The 20,831-nt window shown below is 37.7% G+C and overlaps 1 protein-coding gene across 9 annotated transcripts in view; it reads right to left on the reverse strand.

Annotated features, from left to right (window-relative positions):
• TRPM3 (transient receptor potential cation channel subfamily M member 3) overlaps window positions 1-20,831 on the reverse strand; it is a 600,384-nt gene that overhangs the window by 116,646 nt on the left and 462,907 nt on the right. For all 9 annotated transcript variants that reach the window (XM_039544762.1, XM_039544757.1, XM_039544760.1 and 6 more), the window contains exon 7: window positions 13,410-13,584. In XM_039544762.1, the coding sequence (XP_039400696.1) occupies window positions 13,410-13,584 (175 nt within the window). The remainder of the gene's footprint in view (window positions 1-13,409; window positions 13,585-20,831) is intronic.

Genomic DNA, 20,831 nt, shown 5'->3' on the forward strand with positions numbered 1-20,831 from the left:
CATACCTTTTGAAAACTCTTTTAGTCCCTACCCCAACTATGGTTAATTTCTAAAAAAAAAATTAGATCCAAATCCTAAAGGTTTTACTGACAATTTAGTCAGCATTCCTTCAGGCAAACTCCCCGAAGTCAATAGGAATTTGTCTCAGTAAGCATTGAGCGAAAACAGAATAAGGCTCTCAGGGTATGGTCCATAATTTTTCAAAGCAGCCTTCATTTGTCTTTCCTATGTTAAAGTTATCCATGCCATAGTTTTTTTTTTAAGCAAACTTCTGAATGAAACTAATGGCAGTTCTTTTTAAAAATTAGTGGCAGGGCCGCCCAGAGGATTCAGGGGGCCTGGGGAAAAGTGGGGGAGCTGCGGCGCTTGTACTCACCCGGCAGTCCGGGTCTTTGGCGACATTTTGGTGGCGGGGGGCCCTTCAGTCACTCCGCGTCTTTGCCAGCACTGAAGAGCCCTCCACTGCTGAAATGTTGCTGAAGACCCAGACCGCTGCGGGGCCTGGGGCAAATTGCCTCACTTGCCCCCCCCGGGCGGCCCTGATTAGTGGCATGGGATGGCTTTCTAATTACCAAGAGGCAAGTCTTCCTGCAGCATGACAGTTTGCAAACTGGTTGTCTGTATCATTTATCATGTGATCTGTCACTTAATTTTCCGTGCTTATAAATGTGCTATTTATAACAGAGTGGTTTGGGCCTACAGTCAGCCTCAGTGTCTTCCTATTCAGTGCCTGGGTGATGCAGCAAACTGGAAATAATTATATCAGAAATAGAAACAAAAATAGCAGGGTTAGTAACTCTCTCTTTCTAATAAAGCATACATAGCAATGTCAGATAAAGCTTTGTGTTAAATGTGAAATAATTTGGTTCAAGACTAAACCTTATTTCCTTCTTATGACCCTAGAAGGGCTAGCAGCTGCCCAAATCAAGGATTCTTGATTGTACTGGGACACAACTGAACTGCATAATCAGTTAATTTAAAATATATATATACACCTATGATGCACATGCTAAAAATAGCATGTACAAAATAGGTAATTATACTGGCATCTGCAAGAAAATCATAGGAAATTATGCATGCAGAATTACCTGCTTAGTGCAAACAACTGCATGTTTCACGTATACGAATTAGCACCCATTTCTAAAAATACAGCCCTCTGTGTGGAAGCTTAAGAGGCATTAAGTTAATTTAAGCCCCTCTGTGCTGTCATGGGTTAACATTCTCTGACTCTCAGGGGCAGCTCTAGGCATTTTGCCGCCCCAAGCACGGCAGACAGGCTGCCTTCGGCGGCTTGCCTGGGGAGGGTCCGCTGGTCCCGTGGCTTCGGCGGACCTCCCGCAGCTCCCCACCCTGAGGCACCCCCCCGCCTTACTTGCTGCAGGCGGCCCTCCCCGCTCTCCCCTGCCCCAGCTCCCTCCGCCTAAATGCCAGCAGCGACCGAAGATCCGGCCGCTGCCGAAGAAAATGGCACCCCCAAATCCTAGCGCCCTAGGTGACTGCCTAGATCGCCTAAATGGTTGCACCGGCCCTACTGCCTCACAATCTCTTTGAACCCTGAAGAATCTGTCATGTTGTTGCACGATGCTTCAGGGACAAGGCAGAGAATGACGTTGCTGACCTTCTACTCTCTTCTGTGTCTAATTTTCTTTAGGATTCCTACCTACTCTCTTTGGTTTGATCATTTACTCTACCTGAGAGTGGTGTTTTGGGGTCTTTTGTGTGTTAAACAGATAAATTCCCAGATTCTATTAATGTATAATCCATCAACTGGGAGCAAAGCATTATTAGTAGATTATTGCTACGGAAACATCTGTGTCTTGTTTTTCTTGATCATTATTAGGATTCTGTTTACTGTTATTTCATTTTTTTCTGGTTAATTTTCATTGTATGTGCACAAATAATCCAATAATCAATATATGAAAAAAATCCATTTGAAATAATCTTATTACTGTTAAGCAATCAAATAAAAAAAGCAACATTTAAACAAATGTAAAGGGTTGACTAAGTAACAAAAGCACAGAAACTGAGTTAAGACTGTCCTCTGATTATGTTAGGTTTACCTAGACATTACCACAGTAGGTGAACTTTCCATTCATATATACTGTAGTTCTTTAAAGTGCAATGTGTTGCATCACAGACGAAAGATAAAACTCAACCCATTAATATTATTTCACTGTATTTTTTGTATTTAATTTTCTTGCCTTCCCACCTCCAACACTGCACTAAAACAAGCAAGCCACCAAAAAACTTCAGATGTGCCATTTCAGAAAAACTGGGGAAAGAGGGAGGTAATAGCAAGACCTGGTTTCCTGTGGTATTGTTGGGTTTCTGAACAGTTTCACTTTAAGCGCTCTTTTCAACTGCAAAAGTAAATATTGCTTAGATACCATGGAGCTATAGAAAAACCTCAGACTGACAGAAAGGTAGATATCACCCCTCATGAAATAAATAGATTCAAGAAGCCTGGGTTCTGGCATCTCTCACTGGAAAATAGTTCTAGGGACAAATGCTGAAAGTGGAGTGATTATCACATAGCTGTAAACAAGCTGAAGTTGGTTTTCAAAGTTACTGCAGTACGGTCAGATCTGGAAAATTCAGTATGTTATATCATTTGATATTTAAGGTCTTCCAGCTCCACCTTAAATTAGCGGTATGGTTTTGAAAGATGTCTTTCTGGGCAGCAAGGACAAGTCCAAACCTGAGGCAGGAGGCAATACCTGTCTAACCATCCCCCTGTCCATCCCTTGCTGCAAATGATTCCACTGCTCACAAGGAGAGACTGAAAAACTTAAGTGTCATTTTTTCAAAGTTCAAGAGCTTAAGAGGCAATATGATAACTCTAAATGAAGGGCATAAAGGACCCCCAAAAGAATTATTCCCACTGGACACTAGTGTTAAAACATCTAGTAGGATGACATTAAAAAAAAAGATACATTTAACTTCAGTATTAGGAAAATTATTTTGACGGTCAGATCAACCAGATAAAGGGCCTGTTTATCTTGTGATGTTCAATAATTACGGCATGATCACTAAGTATCTTTAAGGGAATGCTAGATTACAGAGAAAAAGTAGTATAGATTCCTTCTTCTTTGGTGGGTTAAGCTAGATGATCCAAGTAGGTATGTGCCATCCCTATATTTAATTCTATAATTGATTGGAATCTTAAGGTTAATAGGGCTAAAATTAGTCAATGTTCCTATTTTAAGATTTTTATAGTACCTTAACAAGTCCAAGTTAGTATTTTAAACACTTTTAACAAAACAGAAACGATGGTTCTTCATGGCAAGAATTTACAAATGGGAACCCTGTCAAGATGCATTAGAATAATTTAGACTGAAAGGACAGTGTCCTTTCAATGCTAGCTTTGTTCAAGTTGCACAATTTCCTTCTGTGTGGTATGGCGGTTACAAGGCACACAGAAGTTGCCATTCTATAGTTCTTTAAAACCGAGATCTAAAGTAATCTGATGTTATTGGATTATTTGTGCACATACAATGAAAATGTGTTCAAAATGACATAGCTTTTAATAGATGTAATATATAATCCGAAGAAGTGGGTATTCACCCACGAAAGCTCATGCTGCAAAACGTCTGTTAGTCTATAAGGTGCCACAGGATTCTTTGCTGCTTCTACAGAACCAGACTAACACGGCTACCCCTCTGATACGTAATATATAATGTAAACTCTAAGAAACACCACACACCTTAAACATTACCTTCCAATGAATCTAGCATAACACTGAAATCCTCCATCCCAGCACATATATATATTTCCTTCATTGGAAGGAAATGTCTAATGTGTGTGATATTTCTTAAAGAGTTGACATTATATGACTGATAAATTTCACTTCTGTACATTAAAAAAAATATAGGAGCAAGTGCTGAGAAATCATGCTAATGGGAGAAGTATAAGAGCCAAAGTAAAATAAACACAACATTTTGTGGTGCTGCTTTTTTGTAAGCTGGCCTAATTTTCTCTCCAACACTTACATTTTCTTTCTCCCATGAATGCCAACAGATAACCAAATGTAAAAGTAGCAAAGTATCATTTGCTGAGCATTATATTACTTTTTTCCAAGATATCAGTTAGTTATATTTGAAAGTAGTATATAGATAATTATGAAAACTAACACATCACATGGCCATGGCAACTGAGAGATGTGCAAATAATTCATTTTTTGATTACTGGGTATATTAAAAAAAATTGAATTAAAAAGTCATTTGAAGTCAACCAAAAGTTTTGTTCTAACTGAAATAAAAATTGTCATGATGTTTGAGTATTTTATGTTAATTTTTATGCAAAATAAAAGTGAAGTAAATTTGGCTATAAAAAGTCATTTTCATTAAAAAAAATCAAAGATTTTTTATTTTTTTAATTGAAACAAAACTCATGAAATGTTTCCATCACCCCAAATTTGCATTGTCGCTGAAAAAAAGTTTTAGCTGAAAAATTTCACCCAGCTACTACTACAGTACAGAGTAACATGTAAACTGCTATTGACCTGGAAAGCACTGGTAATATTATACAGTAGTAAGATTTTAAAAAATAAGAGAAAAATAATCCTTTACAACAGCTTAAATTAATGTATTTTTATCCAGTGCATTTCCTTGGAAATTATATACAGGTCTGGAAGAATTCTAATTTTACTTATTTATATTTTTGATGACTAATATCAATGTTTATTTTTAAACTTTTAAATTTTTTTATTGATTTAAATTTTCACAGTTGTGAAAAATTACAGGTGTTCAGCATTTTTTATTAATTTAAATTTTCACTGTTTTGGAACATTATGGGGGTGCGTGTCAGACAATAATTATTTAGTGGCAGCAGACGTTGAGATTCAAAAAATTAAAACTTTATAACCATTAGAACACAAATTGTCGACATCACTTGTCAAAATACAGAAAGTAAATATCCTAAAATCAAACTCTAAGTTCTCAAGCAGCATTTTTCTGACTTTGCCTGTCAATTTTGATCAGCGGAAATATTTTCTCATTGGTTTGTATGTGTAGGGTAAAATGGAAGTTTACCAACATTTACTGATAAAAATCTAATCCTTCCATGCCTAATTTTATATTTGACTTAACTAGAAGGGAATATTTCATACAATTATTGTATAACAAAATACTGTATTATAGAATAAATAATTTTAAAGCAAGATGCAAGTTGCCTCAATGTTCCTAAACAGACCTTTCTTGGAGCAAGGTTAATACTGATACTTTCATAAATATATCAATAGAAAATATTTCATCTTCATCAGGTCATCAAATTATTGTCAGGTTTTGGAACTTTCACTTTAAAACACTAAGAGTGAAATCATGCCCTACTAAAGTCAATGGGAGTTTTGCCGTTATCTTCAATGGGGCCAGGATTTCATTGTAGGAAATCAGTGTGTTCAGTACATGATATCATGTCCTAGAACATCACATTACACAAAGTTCTATATGGTACCACTTATTTTTTCTTATTTTGCAGATGTGGGGTGGACTTTGCCTTAGGGACTCTATTGATCTAATAGCAGTATAAAAAGGTGAAGGATGAGTCACAACTGTTGCAGTTATGATTCTTTATTACTAACACCAGGAAAACCTCATATATAGCAGTTACTGATTATATATATATATATATATATATATATAAATAAATAAGTATCATACCCACAATGCTCCTAAACGCATCATCTCATGGAAATGAAATCCTGATGCTACTCCTGTGTTCAAAACTTCTGCAAGGTTCAATGCACTCCCTGCTAAACAACAACTCTTCAACTAATTTTTTAAAATAGTAATAATAGATCTAGTATAGGGTGACCAGATGTCCCAATTTTATAGGGACAGTTCCGATTTTTGGGTCTTATATGGGCTCCTATTACCTCTTCCCCCATCTCAATTTTTCACACTTGCTGTCTGGTCACCCTAATCTAGTAGTAAAAATGAGAGACTGGAAGAAATGATTTCATTAAAAGTCTCTGTCAAGATTGATAATAGACAATATTTTGGTATCAATAAAGGATCAGATTCACACCTATGCAGAGGGCTAACACAAGGTATATAGAAAACACAAATCCTATCTTGAGTGCTTACGTGGGACTTATGTAGCACATTGGTCTTGTGCTGATCCTGCACATAGCGTGAAATTTCATCCCAAGAGCAAAGACACAATGTAAATTACATACATCTTATTCATCATGGCAATGATCTGCGAAAGAAAAATATTTTTTATTCACAAAATATTGCACATGACTTGATTTTGGCTAAACACAGTGTTCCATTCAAAGCATATTCCAGCATAGATCAAGGGTCCAGTCTTTCATTCCATTTTAGTCTCCACCCCATTTGACTTCCAGATAAGGCAACAAGACTCAGATTCTCAAAGGTATTTAGGTGCCTGTCTCCCATGGTGCACATTCATATTTAGTTCCAGTAAACCTACGAGCAAGTTTAGGATGAAACATACATTAATCTTTTACATCGGCATGATTCCTAAAGGACATTAAGCCTATTACCATTCTCACCTAAATTTCTGTCAGATATAGGGCTGCCAATTCTGGTTGGACATATTCCTGGAGGTTTCATCACATGAGAATCTAGAGGATTGGAAACCCTAGTCAGATATGAAATAGGCATCAGTAGCAAGCAGGGGACTGAGCTTTATGTATATATTCCCCCAGGAAAGATGATCACAAGATATATTGGATCCATCTAGACAGGGCACCCAAAACAATTAAAATGCTTAACTTTAATTGCCTTTATCAATCTGCATTTTAATTATTCCTAATACAACCTGGAAAATAAGTCTCAAAGAACAGCTCCTTTCTTTGCTCTGGCTGACCCAATAGAGACAGATGAGAGGCTTTGGCATACTTCTTTCTCACATGGAAATCTCTTTTGAACCATGCCGAATGTCAGACAGGATAATATACACTACACTAAATCACATCACAGAGTTGAAGCTCTCTACATTATTTAGTCAGCTGTCTCCAGTATTTTCAGTACCGATGATGTGCAATGAATACTGCCAGCTCTAGCCTACTACTTATGAGGCTGGACTGCGCAATGAATACAGCTTTCTCCTCCCCCAACCTGTTGTGATTCATCTGTTCCTTTATATCAGTATTTTACAAGAGACGTGGTGGTCATAGTAAACCTTGTACTTCAGAGAAGTGAGTTGAATTAAGCAACTTTGTTTAGTGGCTGAATTGCATTAATGAAAGGAAAACGTGGGTATCATCATCATGTAGGTACACATTAGATAGATATAGCAGTTTGTGCCACGCTAAAATGTAGAACAGAAAAAAAACCCACTGCAGTGTGTTGCAACAGTGCATTAAATAAGGGTCTGATTGGGTTTACAAGGCTTTTGTGTCTCTTGAAAGGGGCCCACAGCCATGATGTGCCCTCCAGACCCATAAATGACCTGAACTGGAAACTCAACCATGTATGGACAGTGGCAAAAGCTTTGGGTTTGGCCAGTTTTTCAGAGGCCCACCTGGGAGTGCCTCTGAGTGGAAGGTAACTGGGGGAAGCCCTAGAATGCCTACCTGCACCTGATGTGTAGGTGAGTCTAGTCAGACTTACTGGGCTCCTTTTTGGGTTCTGGGGAACAGAAAGGTGTTTCCTGAGTAGGATCCAGTGGAGGGAGTTCTGGAGATGTGAGGGGATTTTTACACTTATGTGTTTCTAGACTATTAAACTGGATTAAACAAATGCAGCCAGAGTCTCTTCTAGTTGTGTTTTGGTTGTTCCAGGAAACACAAACAAGCCACACTTTTGCACTCCAGTAGGACTCACTTAACTCTTCATACTTCTGAGTTCCATGTATTTTGCTTTGTGTTGGTCTTTGAGAGGAGACCTAATAAGCCAAGTTGCTCTTTCACTCTGCTTGAACGTTAAAGATACTTAGCCACTTTAATAAAAGCAGGGGTTTGCCTGAGGCCCGTTGCTGAATGTTTTCCTTCTTGCCCCCCACCCCGCTGTTTGCTTGGCTGTTGTCCTCCCACAACAGAAGGGGCTGCATTTCATCAGAGAAGTTATTCTTACATGTACAGTTTATTGTTTCTGAAGCACTCTGGGATGGTTCATGACAGCAGGCACTGACTAGCTAACAAAATCCCTTTCAGATACAATACCTAAACATTATGGCAGTTGTACCGAGTACATGTCATCACTATATTATGATCCACCTTATTGAGAATAAGAATTAAAATTCTCAATGAAGACGCCTTAGTGAATTTTTCTTACTTGGTTTTTAAACTGTACTCATCAGTCAGCACTGTTCCTCAGGTGATGGAAGCCAAGAAAGTGTACAGTGATGGGGACTATACAAAACCCTAATAACCACCAGTAGAGGGTGTAGAGCTCAGTTGGAACACATACATATTGTGTGTTGTTCCTTATGAATACTAGCCACAAAGCACATTACTACTACATTAACTTGAATTCCTTGAGGGTCTCACCTCCTTAAGTGTAGAGTTGAAGCAATAGTTAAGACACTATTATAACACTTAGATTTGGTAGATTACATTCAACTATTACAACCATTTCCTCTTCCAAAGGAAACATTTGTTTAAGCAGTGAGAGAGCATTAATCTAATCATTTTTTAAATGCAGGATTTAATTAACAACAGAGCCTGAAGACTGCACACCATTATCACAGTATGCATGATTCTATAAATAGTCGCACTTTAAAGTTGCTTCAGTCAGCGTGTGTGCATGCATGCAGGAAACGGGAATGGGAGGATATGTTTGATTACAAAGTCAAAAGTTTTTGTGGATTTACTTGGTGGAAGGTCAGAATTTAACTGCTATTTTAACCACTTCAACAATTCAGGGCTAATACAGATTTTATGATCCTGGGTCCAATTCCAGCAAAACACTTAAGCATGTCCTTAACTTTAAGCAGGTGAATAGTCTCATTGAAGTCAAGTGCCTATAAACAAAAATGCTTTAGTTCCTATATTTGGAAAGGATAATATGAGGAGCAGGACAAGAGGAAGCATGCAGGAACCTGATCTTGCATTAATGACATTGCAGTCACCAAGTTACTCCTGCTTAGTAGCAGGAATATGGTATAAGGGCTAAGGATATCAATAACATAAGTAGGATTGGATTTAAGCCTATGTCTCCTTAGAGAATGTCATCTCCTACCATGTCCTGAAAGTAAGGGAACATGAATGAAAGGGTCTTGCTACTGCTTAATGCAGATGACTACGCCTAGAGCTTAGCCTTGCTTATGCCTCCCAGAAGTCTCTCTTTACACTTACGCTGTAGTACAACAAACTTTTTATGCTGTAGTACAATCACCTTTTTCTTCCTTCCATGCACTGCTGAAAAACTTTCAAAATCAAGGTCATAAAGTGATGACCAATGACAGCATTAAGTGGAATTTTGCAACAGATACATTAAAAAAATGCAGATTCAATATGCACAGTGCTCTTAAACTCAGCTTAATGAGAAGCACAACACACCTTATCACCACAACTTTTTAATGCGGTTACTTTTATTGCGAGGAAAAATGTAATTAGGTCACAAAATTGACCTACCTTCAGAGTTATTTCTTATTGTAAGGCTGCATTTCAGGATCTTCTCTGATCTATTTCTTCTTAAAATATACCAATGCAATCGTGGGAAATAAAAATAGAGCCTGGTTCTATGAAGTATGGAATGCATTGGGTCCAGCTCTCATCACAGTGCAAGTCTGGGACCTTACTGTGCAGCCAAACAATCTCCTAACACAGCAGCCAAAGTTTTGCTTATGTCAGAATGCACAAGAAGCTGAGAATCTGTTTTATTGTGCAAAATTTCCTCTCTTTATACTGAGCAACTGTTTATTAGAAGACATTCCAGGCAGATCCCAAAGCTCCAAACCTACAACAAGGGACAGCCTCCAGTTTTGACCTTGTCAGTGGTCATTCAAGGATGGTTATCTTCTCTATAAAATTCTTACATCTGCAGAGAGAGAGATTGCACCTCCCTGCTATATTATTTGTATATTAAAATTCTTAAATAAGACGTTTTAAAGCAAATGTTTTCCTAATATCAAAAGACAATTAACAGGAAAATGTGAATCATGGGAGACACAGGAGACAAGATGGAACCCTGAGAAAGCCCATGCAAAAGGGTCCATCATGCAGATAAGCAATTGAACAATTCTACACTCTGGGATCTCTCAGAAAGGAAAGAATGGAGCCACACTGATTGAAACTCAAGCAAAGAGGACTATGCTTTATCCTTTACTCTCAGCCCTGGTTCTGCACCCATGGAAACAGCTCAAAAGAAATGTTAGTGATCATATCCTCAAAAAACATGAGAGCGTTTCACAGCGTTGCCCAGTGTGCACATATATTGTGTGTGTATAAAACCAGTGCATTTGTTGCCTGCAGCGATTAGGCATTTAGAACACTGAAACAAACAGCTTGATAATACTAATGTTAATGTGCCAAGCCCATAAAATATTGCTAGCATGATGACTTGCAGAAGTACACAGCTTTGCAGAAAGCAGCCAGAGTTCGAGTGTTTCTTAGATTCTACATTCTGGCTGGGTAAAAGGAGAAAAGAAAAAAAGAGGAGAATTGAGTTCAGGATGTAACTTGAACCTTCTAAATACATTTGTATTCTGAAGGACAAAGTTGCTTTAATTTACTCAGAGATTCAGTCCAAAAGAAAAATTTGTAGCTGCAGTCACTGCAATTTCTGTCTGAAGTGTGTTCTGCTGGCAGTTGTTTTGTTTTCTCTTCTTATTATTGTGCCTTATTTTAAATGGTATTTGAACAAAATTACAAAGGTTAATAAAATCCGAACAGAATGAAACTTTACTTAAAGTATAACTTACTTTTGAAAAAAGTTTTCATGAGCACAATATTGGAGTTTTATACTTATTATTCCTAAAAAACAGTATGTCCCAACTTCAGTTTAGACTTGGAAGCAGATGCTTGCCTGTAGTACCTAGTGTGATTAGGACAGCCTCAAGTGTTTTATTAAATATGCTAATACTGCAGCTGTCACCTAGGAAATCCTGGGAAATGGTCAAATCAAGCAATGAACTGTGAATCACAGGCAGGAGGGGAATGGCTATATTTGAGAAGACCAGGCTTGAGAACCTCAGACTAAAAATGGCTTGCTTGTTATGACTCCAGGCAAACTAATATTATTTCCCAATCACATCCATGTTTTGCTTTCCTTATTAATGAAGGATTATGACACATGAATGTGATTCCATTTTTTTCTGTTTAGGTTCTTATCTTTGTGGTAGCTGAATGAGATTCTTGTTGCTTGTTGGCTGAATTCAGAAACAATTTCTGGAGGTTTATTTATTTTAAACACAAATGAGACTATGGGTGTGTGTGGGAAGACTTGACATATGAGTATTGGAAGGGTATAAATACCAAAGAGGGAGATGGAAACTGTTTAGGACAGAAAAATGGAGTAATGGGATAGAATTTAGCAGAGGAAAGTAATGTTAGATGTGCAAAGAATGAGCTCTATTAAAACTGAGGAATAGGTTCCACAAGGGATGTGGTGGGAGCCCAATTACCAGAGACATTTAAAACTACACTGGCCAAAGCATCTGAAAATATACTTTGAGGGAGCTGATGGTGGGAGCTTGCAGGACCAGGTCCTTACTTTAGCACACAAACCTGCACTTGCTGAGGGATGGAGGAGATGGTCTGACTGGTCTTTTCCATATGTAATTTCTAGAACTTTGCTAACGCATGTTTCTTTGACCTTTTAAATGTGGCACAGGGAATTTCACCAGCCTTCAAAAAAGGGCATCATAAGCCAGCCTTTAAAAAAGGGCATCATAATCATAAATAATAATGAGGTGGGATTTTCAGAAGCGCTCTACTCTGGATTGAATTTGCTCCCATTGAGCTCCAATGGAAGTTTTAACATGGCTTTGAAGGAGGAGAGATAGGCCAACTCAGTGCTTTTGAAAATACCTGCCTGATCTACTTTCTATAGCACCTATATTCCTAGGGTGCCTCATTATGAAACACAACCAAAAGACAAATTAAACAAATAATTCTAGCCAATTTAAAATCTTGCATATGCACATTATTTTGAACATATGGTAGAATTATCACAAGTTAAAGATTAACCCCCACACTCACACACAACCTTCCCCCCCCCACGAATATTATTTATTTAAACTGGTGCAGAGGGGACACTTTATGGTACTAGGACATGATCACAACAAATTAAGTCTGAATTAAAATGAGGATGATAGAAATTGTTCAACATTTGTAATGAAAATAGACTAATAAAAATGTAACTCATTCTTTGATCCCTCATTCCCCATTAGAACATTTTTAAATGTAAAAAGAAGTTCTTGATAATTATATTTACTATTAAAGCATATTTTACTTTTGTTTAAAGTCTACAGTGTGTTTTATTTATACATATGCTCTCATTTTATAAATCTGTTGCTGATGTGCATTTTACAAACACACATATGCGCACACCAGCCCCAAGAAGAACCCCGGAACTGAACCACCTTAAAGCAGTATGAGGGAACTGTAGAGGAAAACCATGAATTAGTCCTTTAAGTTTTAGAATGAGAGAGTGTTTTTATTGCTGGTTATTAAGTCTTCAGACTTAATTTTGCCAGTATGAGTTCATATACGTTAGTCACCATTAGAGGAAAAGAACACATTATATTAAAAATGTATGCACTTAATCATTAGACACACTTGGGATCCCAATTCAGCCAAAAACATGCTTGCAATAATCTACACCATGATCTAAATACTGGTCTTGCCTTGCCTCAAGTTAGCAAAAGAAAAGGGGGAAGACATACTAAAACCACTGCAAAAGCAGCAGTGCATGAATACAGGTGGACAGATGGAATTCCTGCACAGAGTACAGGAAGAAGTAGATACACTTGGCCAATGTGAGCAATTAGGGACTATGATTATTCAAAGGGCAGGGCTGTGCCAAAAGCTAGAGTTAGTAGACAGCATACCACCATTTATAGTATGCATAAGACAGCTCTGATTGCAGTGAGCATATATTTCATGGTATCCGCTGAGCCAGTTCCGTGTTTGACATCCTGACCCGCAATGGTAAGATGTTGCTGATGCCAGACTTTCAGTATAGTGTGTATGCCTATATGCAGCTGCTCATGCTATATAGCTAGGATTTATCCCAGTGGTAGACCTGCCAATACAATTCTTCAGGGTTTCTACAGTCTTGCATTGGTTTTCCCCATCTAGGAGCCAGGCAGCTTTTGCATTGAATATCTTAATATCTTTAAGCAGTACTCTAATCAGTGCCAGAAACTGTGACTTGAGGAAGTATTTGGTACTATGTTATGTTGCTAATAGTTTCCCAGCCTCCATATTAGCACCAAAAAATAACCATGCACATTAAGAATTATTTTGTTTCATTAATGTTTCCTAGCAAATGACTCACCCTCCTTCTTCTGAATATTTGTGACCAAATGCAAGGATGTCAGACGCCCGGCCGCTGCCATCACATACCACAACAGGAACAGGTGGAGTGTCTCGTAGGTACTCCAAGACAATAGAGATAACATTGGGCCCTCCTTCCACAATAAGTGCCACCACTGGAACCCCTTGCCCAATTCCTGGAGTAAAAGAAAGAAAAGAGGAAAAAAGAAAAGAAAAAACCCCAAAAAACAAAAACAAACAAAACCGCAAAGCCAGCAAACCAAATAAAAACACAACAAAAGAAAGAAAAAACAAACTGAAATTACTGCATACTAACTATATATTGGCCTCTTACAAGAAATGGTGTTAAGAGATTCATAGGTTCATAGATTTTAAGGCCGGAAGGACCACTGTGATCATCTAGTCTGACCTGCTGTGTAACGTGCCATAGGACTTCCCTAAGTTAATTTCAGTTTGAACTAGAACAGACCTTTCTGAAAAACATCTACTCTTTGTTTAAAAATTTCCCATGATGGAGAATCTACCACAAGTTGTTCCAATGGTTAATGACCCTCACTGTTTAAAAAAAAAAAAAGAAAAAAAAAGAAAAGGTACTTTATTTCTAGTCAGAATTTGTCTAGTTTCAGCTTCTAGCTGAAAAGATCCTCTGATACCTTTGTCTGCTAGACAAATGAACCCTCTTTTACCAAATCTCTGTTTCTCATGTAAGTACTTACAGACTATGATCAAGTCACCCCATAACCTTCTCTTTGCTAAACTAAACAGACTGAACAACTTGAGTCTCTCACTACCAGGCATGCTTTCCAATCCTTTAATCATTCTCATGGTGGTTCTTTGAACCTGCTGCAATTTTTCAATGTCCTTCTTGAAGTGTGGACACCAGAACTGGAAACAATATTCCAGTAGCAGTCAACCAAATATAGACGTAATATGACCTCATTCTCAACATCTGTAATGCAAATAGATAGGCTCTCTCTGCAAAAGAGAAAACACTTGTATTCATTCAGGAGACTGATGTGGTTTGACCAGACTCACCTGAGTGAAAAAAGAGTTTTGTGTGTTATATGATTAACAAAAGGTTCTTTATTTGTACAACTTGTACTGCTTGTCCTTCTTAATCAATGGAGGCTGGTGATAACTAAAATGGGGTATATAATAGAGGACTGAAAATTTCCTGTCAAAACTGCTTTTTGATGAAAAACAAGGGAGATTTTTGTGTGAAAAGTGTTCACTTTCTGTGGAAAATTTAGGTTTTTAATCAAAAAACCAAATGCCCACAAACTGAAATATTTCGATCAGGAAATACTTCCACAAGAGATCAGGAGAGTTGTAGGTCAGTTGACTCATGACCCCATTTTATTCTACTGGCCAGGATCCCTTGCCAGATTACCTTTCCTATGATGCACCAAGATCCGGAACTCCCATGATGGCCAGCGAATCCCATGATGTACCACCTCCCACTTCCTAGAATAGAGACCATGGTGCATCATGGGGGGATGTAGTCTGACCAGGGACACCAGCCATTTTACATGCATAAATGGGCAGACTAAAACTTGATCTGACTTTACCTTTATCTATTTCAGCATACACAAATGCTGTCCTACCGTCTCCGAGGACAGTCTGCAGTATACTTAACTAAAACCATAATCTGCTGTCAATCCATGTGCCTTATTATTACTACCATTTAAAAGAGATGTTATGTTTATTGTGCTTTATAACTATAAGTAGATATAATATAGTTATAAATAAAAACTTGCTTTAAATTATTATTACTGTTTTGTTTATATTACAGTAGCACCCAAAACACAGTAGGACCTGTGCATGCCATACAGGAAGATCCAGTCCCTCCCTTGACACACTTATAGTCTAAAATGACAAACAGGCTAAAAGATGAAGTGTGAGTGAAAAGGTATACAAGCAAAGTGATTAACAGTATGATTAGCACACAGCTAAATAGCTCCATATCTGCTTTGTATACTGTAAACCATCCCCAAATGCTTCTCTACCCTAATCATTATTAGTTGGTTAAGTTCTCGTAAGTATTGCTATAGAAGAGAGTCTACCAAAGGGATTTGAATGACAGAGGATGATTAAGAACCTTGCATAAAAAAAGACGCAAGTATGATGGACCAAATTATGCCTAGTGTACATCCATTCACTTCAATGGCTTTAAGCCAGGAATGAATATATTTTTGACAGCCTTTCCATGATTGGAAAAATACAATTATTTTTATCATGCATACCATTAAACCACTTAAAAGTTAGTTTAAAAATTAAGAATAAAAACACATTTTAAATATAATCAGCTAAAATAAGAAATATTTTCTTGTTGAAGAATTGGTGGAACCCTGATACATTTAATATTACACATCTGACATCAGAAGACTGGCTGACATCTAAGTGTTCCTAATTCTTTATTGTTACTAGATGACAACAGGAATATTATTGAATTTTTTCTAATTCAAGAAAATTGTTTGTGTACTACAGCAATTGACTGCCAACAAAACAGCACCAATAAGGAGAGACACTGCAAAGTATATTTCCCACTGAACAGCATCCCTACTTAATCACTGGACATCTTCACAGGTGCTATTAGAGAACCCCGTTGTTAAAATTCTCTCACCAAATTAAAAGGAAGGTTGTTAAGGCTACTATTTTTGGACTCAACTTCTAGTCTTCTGATTAGTATAGCAATGGCAAGCTTTCTGAAGGTTGAAAGGATCAGTGTTCTCTTCTGCTTATTTACATTATTTTCTTCTTATACTACAGTATATGGCTGATGTTTTATATATTCCTTCCTCTACAATTACTTTCTCAAGAAATGAATTCCTTGATTCTTGAGCAAGGATCCACCTCAGATGCCTTTTCCTCATTCCTCCTTGCACCAACATTCCTTTTCTGCAGCATAGAACTCTCCAGCTGGAAAATGATCTTCCAGTCATGGAGAAAAGGTACAGTAGATATCTAAAGACCTCTCACTTACTAATGTTGAGTAATACCTTAAAGGATGGATAATTCCAGAGAAATCAGAGTTACTACAACTATGTATTCTGCAAAGGAACACATTTATTTGTGGCTCAGGACAGTTGCATACAAATGGAAACATATAATTCTGAACAGAAGAGTATGCATGAGGAGAATATTTAGCTGATCTCTTTCACGGAATGGGGTTAATATGACATCATTTTAAAGAGTGCATAATGTGAATGAGGAGACATTTCTTACAGTGGCTGTGTAACAATACTCAAACATATGCCAGTCTTTTGAATCAAATGTTTATTGTACTGTATCCAATTAGAATGTAGTAACACTGGAACAACACTGCTTTCACTCTGTGGTTGGATCCCACAAGAGGAAAACTTACTTTCTCAAATGTGAAAGAAAGCAAAGTTCATAATTTGGTTAGGAGGAAAACAAGAGAAATTTATCAGACAATAAAGCCTTCAAACAGATTTGTGCACCTTCCTTCACCCTGCTGGAAGAACTGATCAGTTCTGGAGAGATATTCTGGATATCGATCAATCTGCTAATTTTAACCTTTTGAATGATGATGATTATTTAGTACAGCTGAGCAAATAATTTTCAACAAATAGTTTATCTGAAGAACTTAATCTCTTTTTGGCTCATCAGTTTGTTATTCAAAATGTTATTCACCAAATGTGTATTTCTTTAAATCTCTATTGACTGATATACAACAGTTTTCTGCAAGTGTCCAAGCTGAGTTTCACTGCAATTAGTCATATGGCATTGTTTATTTTCCCCTGATTGTGAAACACTTCCAGCATGAATACAATTAAACAACTTTAGCTAAAAAAAGCCCATTCCTAATTAAAGTAGTAATCTAGGTGATATTTTATTGTTTCCTTTCCTTTGGCATTTAAAGAGATGAGACTCTCATATATTTTAGACTTTCCTGTTAACCTTAATTCTGTTCTATACCAAATATGCATGACTGAGAGATTAAAATCTAACTTTTACACTTGACCCTGAAGGTTCCTTTGTGCAACATCCTGCATCTAAGAAAAGATTTATACACAAGCCCATTTTCTGTGGGCTTTGTTATGGATATTCTGTAAATTCTTCTTTTGCTTTAGCAAACAGATGAATTACTTTTCTTGGTAGCTTTCTTCATTCTACATAAACTGAAAATAGTTTGGAAAGTGACACAGACTTCTTGAGTTCTGGAGAGCAATACATTTGGCACTTGCTGCAGGGAAAAATTAATGTAATCCTTTTGGGGAGAATCTCAGACTTGGATGCAACATTTTAAAACCAATTTATTCTAAAAAACCCCGATTGACATTTCTTCAGATCCAATAGCATAGAGAGGATTACTGAGGTGAATTAGATTTCTGAGCTCCTTTTCTCTGAAACCTGGCTCTATGGGTTTCTTATTATTATTAATAATTATTTGCATTAGAGTGCCACCCATAATGTGGTAGGGACTTTCCATATATACAGAAAGTCAGTTCCTGCCCGGAACATTTTACAACCTAAGAAATTCAGTAGAAAAGACTATCATCAGTGGAAAGCAGTGAATTCTCATTTCCCTTATGAAGCCCCCTACAGCACTTTTGTTATTTGTGATACTGTAGTCCATTTCACTTGTTCATTAACATAATAACTTAGCTGCCCATATGAAGGAGATTTTCCTTTCAAGTACAGGTAGACAAGACACAGGCTGATTTCATTAGATTTACATAATCCAAGGAAACCTTGGATTCATTTTAGCCTCTAAATATTTGGGAATTGGTAACAAATAGAGAGGCTATAGTGAAAAACTTCATAGTGTAGGAGGGAGTTTGTTTAGGAATAATAATCTCCTAAAGAGATCAATGTACCATTTCATAACCACCTTATATACCAGAGATTGATAGCTAGCCTTTACAATGCTGTCATTCTTCCCATATGAACAATGCATTTCAAGGTCAAGATTCCAAGACCCAGGCAATTTGGGAAATATTAGAACATGATCTTGACAAGTTGTGTTAACTAATAGAATGTTTTAAATATGACTTTGCAGGGACACGTATTCAGCATTGTGTTAGCTGGTTGTGGGTTTGTTGAAACATTGAACTATTTAACACAATCCTCAAACTACAAAAAAGCCCTTTGTGAGTAGGCACCCCATTACTTGATCCTCCAATACTGGCACAGAACTTTTAGAGGAAGCGCTACAGATCATGATGTAAAGAGATCCTTTCACTTCCAAAGATCAGTATTTTTTTTTGGCGTTCGTAAATTATTTTGGCTGCAGTAAACCAGGTATTTCTCCTTCTATTATCTCCTATGTCATGAATATCCTACCCTCCCTTGGTTTCAAATAGAGTTGATAAATGCATTTTGAATGTTCAGCAAAATATATTTTTTTTAAATTCATTTTGATACTTTGCAGCCACCCCATAGAACTGGTTGAAACTTTTTTGATGATTCAAAATTTCAACAAAATATTTTTTTTCACCATTTTCCAACAAGCTCTTATTTCAACAAATTATTCTCTTCTTGTGTGCCTCTGAATTCTTAAAGAGTTACTTTCTCATCTAGCAATATCTGCATAGCCTAAATAGTCAATATTTTGAACAATCATTGAGTTCAGCACAATGGGGATTATTGGCAGGTCTAATTATGCTTACAATTCAGTCAAAAAATTATAGAATGTTAGGAATCATTAGGAAAGGGATTGATAAAGAGGTAGTTGTATAATAATGCAATTATATACAGGCAAATCAATTCTACACCCACACCTTGAATACTGCATGCAGTTCTGGGTGCCCCATCTTAAAAATTGATACATTAGAATCTGAAAAAATACAGAGAAGGGCAACAAAAATAATTAGGGGAAATGAACAGCTTCCATATGAAAAGAGATTAAAAAAACGTCAACTGTTAAGCTTGGAAAAGAGATGACTAAAGGGAGATATAATAAATGTCTATAAAATCATGAATGGTGTGAAGAAAAAGTCTTATTTACCCTGTCACATAACACAAGAACCAGAGGTCACCCAATGAAATTAATAGGCAGCAGGTTTAGAACAAATATAATGAAGTACAACATATAGTCACACAACATATAGTCAAACTGCAGAGATATTGCCAGGAGATATTGTGAAAGCCAAAACTATAACTGGATTCAAAAAAGAATTAGATAAGTTCCTGGAGAGCTCTATCAATGGCTATTAGCCAAGATGATCAGGGATGCAACCTAGGGTTGCCAACTTTCTGATTGCAGAAAACTGAATACCCCTGCCCTGAAGCTCCACCTCTGCCCCACCCCTTCTCCGAGGCCCTGCCCCCCGCTCACTCCACCCCCGCTACCTCTGTTGCTTGCTCTCTCTCACTCACTCCTTTTCACTGGGCTGCGGCAGGGGGGTTGGGGTGCGGGAGGGGGTAAGGGCTCTGGCTGAAGGTGTGGCTCCCGGAAGCAGCTAGCATGTTCCTCTGGCTCCTTGGTGCAGATGCTGCCAGGGGGACGCTGCCTGTGGCGCAGGCACTGCCCCAAGAGCTAGCTCTGCAGCTACCATTGGCCATAAATTGTGGCCTATGGGAGCTGCGGGGCAGAACCTGCAGACGGGGGCAGCACGTGGAGACCCCGGCCACCCCTGTGCCACAGAACCAGCTGGACTTTTAGTGGCCTGGTCAGCACTGAAAACTGGATGCCTGGCAACTCTAATGCAACCCCATGCTCTGGGTGTCCCTAAACCTCTGAGTGCTAGAACCTGGGACTGGATGACAGGAGGTGGATCACTCAATAATTCCCCTGTTCTTTTTGCTCCCTGTGAAGCATCTGACATTGGCCACTGTCAGATGACAGGATACTGGGCCAGATGGACCATTGGTCTGATCTGAATTGGCCATTCTTATATTGACCCAACAGAAGGCAGGAGAAAGGAGGTGGTATTTAATGTTTAGTGAAAAAAGGGGTAAATAGTGAGGTGGCAAAATTTGCAGATGATACAAAACTATTCAAGATAGTTAAGTCCCAGGCAGACTGCAAAGAGCTACAAAAGGATCTCTCAAAACTGGGTGACTGGGCAACAAAATGGCAGATGAAATTCAATGTTAATAAATACAAAGTAATGCATATTGGAAAACATAATCCCAACTATACATATACAATGAGGGGGCCTAAATTAGCTGTTACCACTCAATGTGCAGCAGCAGTCAAAAAAGTGAACAGAATGTTGGGAATCAATAAGAAAGGGATAGATAATAAGACAGAAAATTTCATATTGCCTCTATATAAATCCATAGCATGACCACATCTTGAATACTGCATGCAGATGTGGTTGTACCATCTCAAAAAAGATATATTGGAATTGGAAAAGGTTCAGAAAAGGGCTACAAAAATGATTGGAGGTATAGAATGGATTCCATATGAGAAGAGATTAATAAAAGTGGGATTTTTCCACTTGGAAAAGAGACA

This window comes from Mauremys reevesii, linkage group 6 (genome assembly GCF_016161935.1).
Source record: "Mauremys reevesii isolate NIE-2019 linkage group 6, ASM1616193v1, whole genome shotgun sequence".
NCBI classification, from domain to species: domain Eukaryota; kingdom Metazoa; phylum Chordata; order Testudines; family Geoemydidae; genus Mauremys; species Mauremys reevesii.